Raw genomic sequence first — 12,973 nt, forward strand, 5'->3', positions numbered from 1 at the left:
CGAAAAAAACGACCATGTATAGTAAGGCAGTTTTATCAGAAAAACGACCATGTATCGTAAGGCGTTTTTAGACGAAAAAAAAGACCATGTATTGTAAGGCGTTTTTATCGGAAAAAAAATGACCATGTATAGTAAGGCTTTTTTAGCTGAAAAAAACGACCATGTATAGTAAGGTGTTTTTAGACGAAAACAACGACCATGTATAGTAAGGCGTTTTAAGACGAAAAAAACGACCATGTATAGTCAGGCAGTTTTATCAGAAAAACGACCATGTATCGTAAGGCGTTTTTAGACGAAAAAAAAGACCATGTATTGTAAGGCGTTTTTATCGGAAAAAAAATGACCATGTATAGTAAGGCTTTTTTAGCTGAAAAAAACGACCATGTATAGTAAGGTGTTTTTAGACGAAAACAACGACCATGTATAGTAAGGCGTTTTAAGACGAAAAAAACGACCATGTATAGTCAGGCAGTTTTATCAGAAAAACGACCATGTATCGTAAGGCGTTTTTAGACGAAAAAAAAGACCATGTATTGTAAGGCGTTTTTATCGGAAAAAAAATGACCATGTATAGTAAGGCTTTTTTAGCTGAAAAAAACGACCATGTATAGTAAGGCGTTTTAAGACGAAAAAAACGACCATGTATAGTAAGGCATTTTTAGATGAAAAAAACGACCATGTATAGTTAAGCGTTTTTATTGGAAAACAAACAACCATGTATAGTAAGGCGTTTTTAGTCGAAAAAAACGACCATGTATAGTAAGGCGTTTTTAGTCGAAAAAAACGACCATGTATAGTAAGGCGTTTTTAGTCGAAAAAAACGACCATGTATAGTAAGGCGTTTTTAGTCGAAAAAAACGACCATGTATAGTAAGGCGTTTTTAGTCGAAAAAAACGACCATGTATAGTAAGGCGTTTTTAGTCGAAAAAAACGACCATGTATAGTAAGGCGTTTTTAGTCGAAAAAAACGACCATGTATAGTAAGGCGTTTTTAGCCGAAAAAAACGACTATGTATAGCATGGGTGTCAAACTCATTTCACATTGTGGGCCACATAGGCCCTCTGTAGATGTCAAGTGGGCCGGACCATTAAAAATTATACCATACTCTGCTATAAATAACCAAAATAACATTATTTTGGTTATTTCTTTCCTTTGTTTTGGTCTAAAGATGCACTTTAGGAAATTTTTGAAATTCAATGAACATATCTTTTACAAGACATTTCATGAAGCACCTAAGATTTCCTTAGACAAATGTGCAATTTACTTTTATCATTCACATACAGTCAAAACTCGGTTTTCGAACGTGTCGGTTCTCGTACAATTCGGTTTTTAACCAAAAATTTTTAATTTTTTATCCCTCAGATGACGAACAAATTTCGGTTCTCGAACAAACGCAGCGCACTTGAATGCACCACTTAACTCCTCTGGCCTTCTTTACACGAGGAAGTGATGCTTCCTTGAGTAGATGAGGAAGTGAGCTTCCTCATGTTGCTTTCCATTGTGAGCAGACGTGTTAGATAAACATTTTTATTTTAAAAAGAGCGTGGTTTCGGTTTTCGAACAATTCGGTTTTCGAACAGCCTTCTGGAATGGATTATGGATGAAAACCAAGGTTTGACTGTATATGCATTGCAACTGATCCCACTGACTGTACAAAGGCACAAAACCTTAACAAGTAATTAGTCTTGAAAAATATAGTACTGTAATGCACTTTTAAGATTAAATGAGATTTATCAAGAAAGGAATTTTTAAACCATTTACACGAGCATATAAAATCTAAATGTAATCCCTGCCTCCACCTTACAAACTAAGGAGAGTGTATGTGTCAAGAATAAAGTATTCACATGTCCTTGATCGCGTCTGCTGTGTTGGGTCTGTCTCAGTGACAGACTGAGGCTGCTGTTGTCTTCTCCTCTGATCAAAACAATGTTGTCTTTTCCTCTGATCAAAACAGTGTGTTCCCCCAGCGGATATTCCATGAATTGCACTTTATTAAAAATATTCATTCCGTGTCTTTTATGCATTTTTTCACTTTTAAATTATCCTACGGGCCTGATCAAACCTCCTTGCGGGCGGTTCTGGCCTGCGGGCCGTATGTTTGACACCTCTGTTCTTGGCGATCGTGAATAAAGTGCAAATAAAACACCCATTATGCACACTACCAAAACGTGCAAGCCAACTTTATTGTTTCAAGATGCTTTGTTGATCAGGGCAACTCCGCTGGAATAGTCTCGTCTGGATGCTTGCGGGGTGCTCTCTGCTGGTCCCAACGGGGCTGGGGGCTGAAGAACCTGCAAAACCTAAAGGATTGCGGTGAAATCAAACTTCGTTTCAGATTGGGGAGGAAACATCGGATGACTTTCTTTTTCCTTAGTCTGTCTGTGGCTGCGCAGACGCGACGCAGCACGTGCTCAGCGTGCACCCAGTGCAGTCTCTACCAAGCCCCTCGCCCCTCCTCTTTCTCTTCTGGTCGACCTCTGAGCACGGCAGCTGAGCCACTGCCAAACCTCGCTTCAGACACGTGGAAAAAGAGAGAGAGAGAGAGAGAGAGAGAGAGAGAGAGAGAGAAAAGAGAGAGAGAGAGCCGGCTCTCCAGGAAGGGTGCCGGCTCTCATCGTTCACTTCAAAGAGTCGGCTCTTTGTACCGGCTCGTTCGCGACCGACACATCAGTACAGAGAAGCGGGATCTCCGTTTGATGGTTCTCCAGTGGCAGGTTGTCAAGAGCCAAGCCCTGACCGACATCTGCATGGTCCAAATTTCATTGCGACAAGAAAAAAAAAAACGTCCCGAAAACTGCTGGCAAACGTTACGCGATCATTTCCGACCTTGAACGAACCCTGAAGAACTCAGACATGAACGTGCATTTTTGTACTTTTCGCTCACAGTAGTAATTGTTCACCACTCAGTAGGATAGGGGCTTTCACAATTGTAATTGACTTGATTTAAAATAAATAATTCTGTGATTATTTAAGATCAGATAACCTTTATTTGTCCCGCACTGGGGAAATTTGCAGTCTTTGATTTATTGAACCAAATTAATTAATAGAGTGAGCATGTGTACTACGAGTGGGACTTGCAAAACACTTGGAAAATCAGCATCATGCTCTTTCTTATATCATAATATCTAATACTGTATCTAATATCTCATGTATTCTTTGTTTCTCTTATTAAATAATTGGCGAATTCATTTATTGTAAATGAAATTGTAAAGTCAAGCATTTTACTGGTGTTTACAAATTACACTTTGAATCGGTTATAAAGAATGTTGGCATATGGAAGTGGAAACTTTAGTTTATAGTATTGTGCATCTTAGAACTCTTGGTACAGGGACTTCAAATGCAACCTGTCCAGCAGGCCAGTAAAGAGCTATCAGAAGTTCCAAATTGCACCTCTTTGTGGTGCTGTCACACTGCTCAATTTAAAATAGGTCATTAAAACCATGAAGCAAGACTGGGAGAAAACAAAAAGCATGAGCCCTCAAGTCACTCTGTGAGTAAAATAAATGCAAAGTACTTTCAAGATTTTATAGTTTGCGTGGCAATTTCTGATGAGAATGAAGATGGAGTTAAGTATTATCGAAAACCAAATTTTCCACCCATATATATTCAAACCAACAACCTAAGCTATGAACGTGAGTGAAATAAGCATTAGCTTTAGTATCTCACCAAAGTGGCGGTTTCACCTGGTGTATTCACTTTTGTTGCCAGTGGACATTAATGGCTGTTTTGAGTTATTTTGAGGAGGCAGGAAATACACTACTTTGCATTGTCATTAAGTTTCATTCCCTCATTGTTTGTCCCATAAAAAAGATGAGATGTTAGATACTGTATGCTTCCCATTTTTTTAAGGTGGTGGTGGTGGTGGTGGGGGGTGCAGTCAGTGGGATTAAGTTGCCAAGGCAACCTGTCCTCGGATCCTCTACTGCAGATATTTCCTCACTGGGGTTTTTCCATCGCTGCAAACAGGCAGTTTTGTGGCTGTTTTTTTTTTTCTCTGGCAAGAGAAAAATGGTAAATCCCTGCTCAATTATTGTGGTTTTGTGTGCGTTAGGATTAGGGCTCAGTTTAGTGATGTACATTGTACAGCGGCGGTACAGAGACGAGCTGCCTTGTTTTTACCCACCAGAATTGTTTCACCATCGCTTTGCATTTTAGACCTGGTGTACAGTACTGACCACACTTACAAGGCCACCTGTCAAAGAGAAGCATCATGATGTGCTTTAATGTGGACTCTTTCTATTTTACTGGGCTTTCCATTTTTTTATTTTGACCAGGGATGAGAAAAAAAAAGCACAATTTTACAGCCCAAATTTTTTTTTTTTCAAGATCGCAAACAAATTACTGTACCGTAATTTGACATGTTGACCAAGATAACGTGTGTTGGTTGCGTCATGTTTCCTGTAACAGCACATTTGAAAATTCAAGTGGAACCACTGTTTAAGCATTGAAAAGTCAGTTCAAGAGCCTCTCCCTTCTGGTGTATTAACTATTACAGACCTATCCTAAACATGATTTTGACAACCAACAACGCTGACTTTGGATCCTGGTCTAATTCAGTGGGTAAGCACTGTACAACTATATCACTCACTCAACTCACTGACTGTTTGAAGTGATTTTTTTAAAAAGTAATCAGTTATATTTTAAAATGAAGAGAAGCCACGGGTGTTTTACATGAGTCATTTGGTTCAAAACAAAAGGTCACACTTTATGTTTGATATTACATGAATCAACAAATTCCAATTTTATGACAGGGATGCAAGTACATTGGTGGTTTTTTTTTGTTGTAAATATTTAAAAATAGATTGTACAAAGCAGCTCTGAGAGAAGACAGGTTTGGTATAGTTCCTACATCCTATTGTACATCATGTCGATTGACTTTGCTCATAATAGAAACACATACATAGGAGAGAGGCACCCAAATAAATAATGTCAGACAAAAGCCAAGTCCCTCAGTAGTGTTGTTATTCACATTATGCGCCCGTGAAGCAGCACCATGGCCACTCGCCCCAAACAAACATCACTAACACACAGACACACACACACAAAAAAAAAAAAAAAATTTGAGTAGAAGGAAGCACATCAATAGCCTTTAAACAGATCGGCCCAAAAATACTATTGCACACACTCGCACGACAGGTCCTTGAATGTGACCTCAAAATTGGCTTATATTCTTTTTGGATAACGTGGTTGGTGAAGAAAGCTATGGAGACATCACTTGTACCCGTCTATGGAAATGCTGGACGACAAAAGGACTCTTTAGTGGGAAGGTGAGTACTAGTTACAGTACACGTCTCGAGAACATTTGACCCGGAATCTAGCTTCAGGTCCATATGCAATGTATGTACTGGTACATATGGACATGAAGCTGGACATCTTAAATATCTAACAAATGGAAAAAGCCGTTTGAGCATTTATTCAACATACGAGTGACAAAACTGTTCGATGACATCCACCACTTCACGAGTAGAACACAACTGCGCCGGTTCGCCTCACTAATGAAGTGAGTCTTACGTACAAGTATGCAAAAACATCACACAGTAGTGTAAAACGTGTTAGTCCTACAAGCAATTTGACTAGTGTATCCTAGTTCTGAGTGCACTAAACTGTCTTACAAGTGAGGTCAACCGATGTATGTGGACCTGAAGCGGGATATCAAGGCTATGGACAAAATGCTAAAATGGCTTTCCACACATTTTGACCCGTTGAGCGGGATGCTTTTCATGTGGGGGCCCACATCTCCTTGCCAGGAGGACTTCACCTGCCCCCCCCCCTTCCCCCTCCGGAGGCACTTAGTGTCACGGCCATTAGTCTCGTGGGTTCATGTCATCCAAGTACAAAGTGACACACCTGAGATAGAGCCTATTGATTGCCAGGAGGCGGAGTGGGGCTTGAGAATAACACCAATTATTACTCGAGTGACACTCAGCAGCATTCCCCTTGTGTGTTGTTACTTGTAGCCCTTATAAAGAACCCACCACCACCGCCCCCCCCCATCACATCCATAAACATAAGCTCCAAAGTATGACTTTTGATTGGCTTGCACACAAAAGGTGAGGTTGTGTCAGAGCACGCTCCTCCTCCTCCTCCTCCAAGTACGTCCATAGTGCCTCCTGGTGGACGTGACTTGAGAGGGAGAGTGGGCGCCACGGAGTTTGTGCCCTCAAGACGTCAACGGCGGGCCGACGGGCTCAGTTGTCGACGCCGAGCCGGGACAGGCCCCGTCGGAACTCGTGCAGCTCATCCAGCTTGATGTCCAGGATGTCCATCAACTTCTTCAGCTCGCCTTTGACGTTGCCTTGCTTCTGGCGACTGTCGTCCACGTCCATGTGAAGAACGTCGATCTTCCCCTCGAGCTCTCTGTTCTTTGTCTCTGCGGTCTGGGCAGGAAGAGACAAAACATGTCAACTTCATCGCAATTAGAGTGGCACATACAAGTGTCCCTTGAACCACTCCCTCCAGGAATCAGTTGAGCACGTTAAGAAAGCAGAACACACAGTGGAATACCAATTGAATTTGTTCCCTCACTCAACCAAAGTCATGTTTCCCATTGAACTGAATGGAGATGGAATGAATCTGTTTTAGGACCAGAACTAAGTTGCACAGTGCAGTGGTGCATTGCTATCAGGTAGCATTGATCATGGCTGTTTGAGAGGCAATTTGTATTTGAAAACATGTAGACAAAGTAATGCTGACGGCCATATGTTCTTTATCCTCTCCCAAAAAAAAAAAGACTAATATTACTGTATCTGACTATCTCACTTACAGTAGTAGAAGAGCGTTAAGTCTATTTTTGTCATTTGTGTCTATGACTATTATACTGCCTCCTGGTGGCCAGGGTAGCACAAGTATTTGAATCAGTAGCACAAGTGTTTGAATCAGTCAAGCAATGTCGAAGAAGGATGTGTAAAATACCTAAATTTGTCAATTTTGCTCTGTCAAGTATGACATTTGGGGAAAGTAGAAAATACTGTATTTTTCAAGTGTCCTGACTAAGCTGAACATCCATCCATCAATTTTCCGATACACTTATCCTCACAAGGGGGGTGCTGGAGCTTATCCCAGCCGTCTTCGGGCAGTAGGCGGGGGACACCCTGAACTGGTTGCCAGCCAATTGCAGGGCACACACAGATGAATAACCATCCACGCTCACACTCACACCTAGGGAAAATTTAGAGTGCCCCATTAAACAGCCACAGATGATTTTGGAATGCGGGAGGAAACCGGAGTACCCCGAGAAAACCCACACAGGCCCGCGGAGGACATGCAAACTCCACACAGGGAGGCCGGAACTTGAATTGAACCTCTGCACTGTGAGGTTGACGCGCTAACCACTGGACCACCGGGCTGCCCTAAGCTGAACACTGACATTCAAATGTTTTGAATTGATGAGGAATTGTGGGAGGGGTGGGTAAATATGCATAATCTCTAAAATGTGACATATTTTTACGGGTGAAAATCCATCCATCCATTTTCCGAACCGCTTTATCCTCACTAAGGTCGCGGAGGGTGCTGGAGCCTATCCCAGCTGTCTTTGGGCAGTAGGCGGGGGGAACCCTGAACCGGTTGCTGGCCAATCACGGGGCATACATAGGACAACCATTCGTGCTCGCAAGATTCACTTATCTTTGTTTGTGCAAAATGAGGAATTCCGGGAAAAGTAGGAATGTTATAAATCTGGAAAATACTGCTGTTGCTTGGATGTCGTGAATATGTTCAAGTTGGAATGATTTTTGATTGGTAGCGAAATGGTGGTATAACGTTTCTGGGGAATGTAGAAAAACATGTACATGTACTTGAGCACTCACTTGAGGACATCCCCACAACGTGTGGCACTCGCAAAAGCTTTCTAGAGCACTTTGCAGTTGCACGTTTATGAGTTTGTTGTGACGAGAGGATGAAGCGAGCAGTCCAGACTGTGAGGCAACACTTTAATGCCAAAGATACCAATGAAGGGAGGAGTTTAAAATAGAAGTGCTAAATAGGTGCTGCACCCACGATGGCTCTGAGCTCCAGCTGACTCTGAAACTTTATCTGTACTCCAGTGTCACATTTAAGTAGAGGAGAAACTTGAGTGCAACCATAAGCATTTTTGGAAAAAAACACACAATGTTGAAAAAAAGGAGGGAAGGGGGCGGGGCGTCAGCGGTAGGGCTGAACTATTATGAAAAACAATTCAATAGTTATTTTTCCATCCCTCAATATTGTGATTACATTAATTAAAATTAACCACTGAAATTCAGACACAGGCAGTCTGGAATCTGTACAGGGTACAATGAAATCTTAAGACTTTCCAGAGAGGTATTCCAGAGAGAAATGTTGTGGCCATCGTCGGAAAGCCTGGCTTGGGTTGCAGGTCTTGCAAAACACAGCGAAAAACGTCCAAGAATCGCTAAGAGCAAAACATTGGACTCTTCTGAAGTGGCTCTCTGCGAGCACTGATCGAAATCCTACTGACCATCTGTGCAAGGAGCTGATAGATGCAGTCTGGAGAAAGAACCCTTCGAAATTGAGACAACCGGAGCAGTTTTGCTCATGTCCAGTGCGCCAAAACCCCTCCCGAGAGTTGCAGAAGTCTCCTTGTAAGTTATAAAAATTTATTGATTGCAGTGATTGCTTTGAAATGTTATGCAACAAATCATTAGGCTAAGGGTGCTCTCATTTTTGTCCAAGCATGTTACATGAGTTTTTTTTTTTTAAATAATTCTGTTGAACCACATTTGAAAGGCAATATCCGATTTTCCTTGCCGATTACTATTTTTTATATTTGTATTTTTTTCTTACATTTTATCATCATTTTTCTTTCATTAATAGAGAAGTGCTGCCAACATTATTGTCCCTGACAAAAAAACACAAAACCTGACTGACCAAAATGAAGCAGAATTGGCATCCTTTGCGATTAGAAAATTGCATTCTACCACTCAGTAATGACGATTTGAATTTGATTAATTGTTCAGGTCCATTCAGTGGTAGACGAGCATGAGAGGAAAAACAAAAAACAACATACAGTTGTGATTTTAGGAGCCATGCAAGTGCAAAAGAAGGCTCAAACTCTTTGTTGTTGTTCATCCAGCTGACTGCTTTGACAAACAAAGCAGCCAGTTGAGGAACTCCAGGCATGTCATTGTTGCTTTTATCCCGCTCCGCACCCCTGCTGGCCCGGCCAGGCCCGTCCAGGCAGTACATGCTGTATTCAACACGTTCGGCCTCTCAGGATTATTTCAAACTTTGACTTGGAGCATACAGGTGCTGTGATGTCACAGCTGGCTCTCACACACCCACTGCCTGTGCACTCTCGCACTTCAGGTTTCACCAAGTCTGACGAACAGGTACCCTTTTGTTAAAATGACAAACGGGAGGGGCTAGGTGGGGCTTGCTGAAAGCAGCCGACGCCAAAGATAAGACATCAACACCCATGGAAATAACTTCAAAAAGAGCACCATTTTACAGCCAATGACAACACAGCCAATTTATTTTCTTTCTGATCCAGTCTGGAAGAAAGTAGCATGTAAAAGGGTGGTAACCCACACACCTTTGAGCAGGAAATGGTCCCTTATTAATAGATACAGCCAGCAATTTGTGCGCATTTGTGTGTGTATGAGAGACTCATGACAGGAATGTTTGAATCACCAGCCTTCAGCCTGAGAGATGAATAGAATGCACTTGTCGGCCTCGCTGTGTGACGTTAGTCATGTGCCAGCCACAAAAACGGACTAAGCTGCCGTCACACATACACACGTAAATCGTGACAACCCACCACTGACGTGTGCCTCTTTACCTGCAGTTTAGAAGTGATGCTCTCACACTCCGCCATGAGTTGGGGGATTATCTCCGCTTGCTTCCTCAAATTTTCCAGCTCCTTGGTTGTGTGTGTGTGTGTGGGGGGGGGTCAGTGACCCGCAGCTCTTTAGCGACGCCCTAGTGGCTATGGGGGGGCGCAGAGGGGGGGTTGACAAGTTTAGCGCATAACAAATGGAGAATCCTAATGAGGATTGCTCGATAAAGAGCATTCACTAGTTATAACATGAGGTACAGGCATTTTATTGTGGGCAGCCTAAGGCACACCTGTGCAATAAGCATGTTGTCGAATCAGCAATTTGACATGCCACAACTGTGATGTGGATGAATTATATATATACTTTGTGTACATAGAAAAAAATCTTAGCTCTTAAGGGATCAAAAACCAAAATGTTGCATCTATATTTTTTTTGTTCGGTGTCTGTGAAGTACTTTGCGAGTCTGTCAATAGTATTTCATAAATACATTGGACCTACTTACCTCTGATGCTGCGCAATTTTATAGTACTACAACCACTACAGAAAATATTGTTCAATTCATCTCTCCCTGACAGCCGTTAAACAAAACATAGGCCAACATTTTGTAATACAGCTTCTGAATTCGCTCGTGTCGGTGTACCTCAGGTTGTGATCCGTGAATGTCGACTAAAAGTAACGATGAAACATAAAAGCATCAGTTCAGAGTGCTCTCCATGTGCTTGCAAGTTTGTTTTTCAGTTTTTGCCCTGAAACCTTTTTCGCCTCCCTGCTTTGTGAGGAACATTTCATCATAATAATGAGAAGCCAACATTTGCTATCACCTGCAGCAGTTTGCTTCTTGTAATTTGTGACTGGCCAGAATGTGCCCACCATCCCGGGACAAAGTGTGTTTGTGTGCGTGCGTGCATGCATGTTTCTAGGAGAAATGAGTCACTGGGCAGATGAGCCTCTGTGGGCCATCTGCTACCTTACCGTGATTTGCAGGCCGCTGGGTCAGTGCTGGAGCATAATTAATGGAAAGACTGCAGACTCTCACTGGTCAATGATCCCTTGATCATAATATTTTAAATTAGCTCCGATATACGCTACTCAGATCGTTAGCCTTTTGAGTGGAATTTCGATGTAAAATACTGTATAGCTTTACAGGTGAAATCAATTTGACCTATACTTGTCAATGCACGTGTCCAACTGTTCGTTGTTTTATTACTCGTTGCACAACTTGCTCTTGTCTAACAAAGACCTGAAGGAAATTCACAACAGGTGTTTGAGCCATGAAAATCCAAGGATGTCCACTTCTAAGCCTCTCGATGACTCTCCCAGTCTTGCTTTATCTCATTTGCAACCTGCTGATAACGCTCTAAGTTCAGGGCCACTTCCCTCTGAGAGCATGGGCATATTTTTGGTCTCATGATGTCACCATTTGAACAGCATTATGACGAGGACTGATGAAATACTGCTTCAAAATTAACCGGGAAATTTATTGGGCAATTATTGGCTCAAAGCTGGGGGGGGCTTTATTAGCATTTTATGAACAAAAAGATACATTTTCATTGCAATTTGAAGGGTTTTTTGTTTGTCTGTTTGGTTGTTTTGCAACAAACACAAAAAGTTAACCTTTAAGTTTTTGCATTGCGCCACTATTGGTAAAACAAAGACAAGTGCGCGCAAGACTCTGTGATCGCTGGAAATTGAATTAAAGAAGGCCAGAAGCAAAGGTCAAAACACCGTGTCCTCGCAGAGCTCTTTCTCATTAGAAATAACAGCACAATAAGAATATGCAGAGCAGACACTTTGCTGCTTTGGAGCACAATACAATGTCGCTCATGCTAAATGGGCCCAAATGGGCCGATATCAGGCCCTTTAAAATCTGCAAAAACTGTGTTTTCTTTTACTAAACATCAACACATTACAACATAAGAGCCCCCCCAACCCCCTCCAAAGTGAACAACAGCAAAATTCAAATGAAGATTCACCTGCTTTCTGTCGTGCAGCTCGGCCTCCAGCTCCTGCACACGCACGCTCATTTGCACATTTCTTTGCTTCTCCTGACTGGCCTCATGACACTGAATCTCCAGATCCGCAATCTAAACACACACAAGCGAGGGACGCATCAGGAGAAACGTGAAGAACTTCAAAACTGGATGTTAAAGTAGCAGTTGTTTGAAAGTTTTTAATTACTGTAGCATCTAGGCTAATTGCCATTAGCCCATCTCTGACTTTTCCCATTTCATGTAAGCACTGAACCAAGATAAGATGGTTAACTTTATTTGTCTTATATATCAGTTTTACAGTAAGCTACAACTGAGCAAGCAGAGATGGCAGTATAGTGCCGGAAGGTCATGGTTCAACTCCCACTGCTACAACTTGGTGGATGGACAGCCTGCAGTCTGACCCACGTATAGGTGTCCTCACTCTGAGCTCATCCTGACCTCTCTCCTTGTAGGCCAACATTTGTACATGTGTGCTCGGCTTGTGTGTGTGCAACGTGCAAACAAATATATAAACTGTAATATAGCAGAGTGTAATGTGAATTGCCCCTCGGGGGCTGGAAAAACGATCACCGCAAAAATAAATAAAGAGGACTTGTTACGTTTTTTTTCATGTCAAGCTAAGCACAAAAAAAAAAAAAACAACAGTTTAATGCGTTTGTGCAGATTTCTTTTAGGCATTCACAAAACTACATTACCTTCTGCCTGAGCGTGTCACTCTCCTCCTTGCAGGCACTGAGCTGTTTCTTCCAGCTCTCTACATTAGCCGAGGACTCCTGCAGCGCGTCCACCAGCCGGGCATTATTCTCTCTTAACGTCTGCAGCTCGGTTTCCCACTTCTTGGCGTTGGTGTTGCTGTCAGACATGAGACGGTTCCAAGAGGAGCGTTATGAAAAGAAGGAACATTTAGACAGGTGATTGTTGAAAGGCCTGGTCTATGTGCCCACTGAGGTGACGCAGAATCAAACAAAACCATTCGAATGAAGACTTCTTGGTTAAATGTGCATGGTATTGTCGGGAGATGTTGAGATGTGACAAAGAGATGTCCCAAAGGTGTATCAAGCTGGACCCCCCCCCCAAAAAAATGACACAGGTGCTATACATGTTAATTAAGATCACCTGTAAAGGGATCAGTGCATTTTAAAACTGTCCTGAAATTTCACCAGGAAGCCCAACTTCCCTAACTTCTTGTGAGTGGCATACATATATA

General features: G+C 42.1%; 1 protein-coding gene across 3 annotated transcripts in view; it reads right to left on the minus strand.

Moving 5' to 3' along the window:
- Nucleotides 1–4,602: 4,602 nt before the first annotated feature.
- Nucleotides 4,603–12,973, minus strand: part of homer2 (homer scaffold protein 2) — a 27,774-nt gene continuing 19,403 nt past the window's right edge. For 2 of the 3 annotated variants that reach the window (XM_019886521.1, XM_019886519.1), the window contains 4 exons: nt 12,462–12,618; nt 11,749–11,859; nt 9,778–9,858; nt 4,603–6,379 (listed from right to left, as the gene is read on the minus strand). In XM_019886521.1, coding sequence (XP_019742080.1) covers nt 6,191–6,379; nt 9,778–9,858; nt 11,749–11,859; nt 12,462–12,618 — 538 coding nt within the window. In that variant the 3' untranslated portion in view covers nt 4,603–6,190. The remainder of the gene's footprint in view (nt 6,380–9,777; nt 9,859–11,748; nt 11,860–12,461; nt 12,619–12,973) is intronic. The other variant, XM_019886520.1, reaches the window with a different exon arrangement.

The sequence above is a fragment of the Hippocampus comes genome, unplaced genomic scaffold (assembly GCF_001891065.2).
Source record: "Hippocampus comes isolate QL1 unplaced genomic scaffold, H_comes_QL1_v1.1 scaffold261, whole genome shotgun sequence".
NCBI classification, from domain to species: domain Eukaryota; kingdom Metazoa; phylum Chordata; class Actinopteri; order Syngnathiformes; family Syngnathidae; genus Hippocampus; species Hippocampus comes.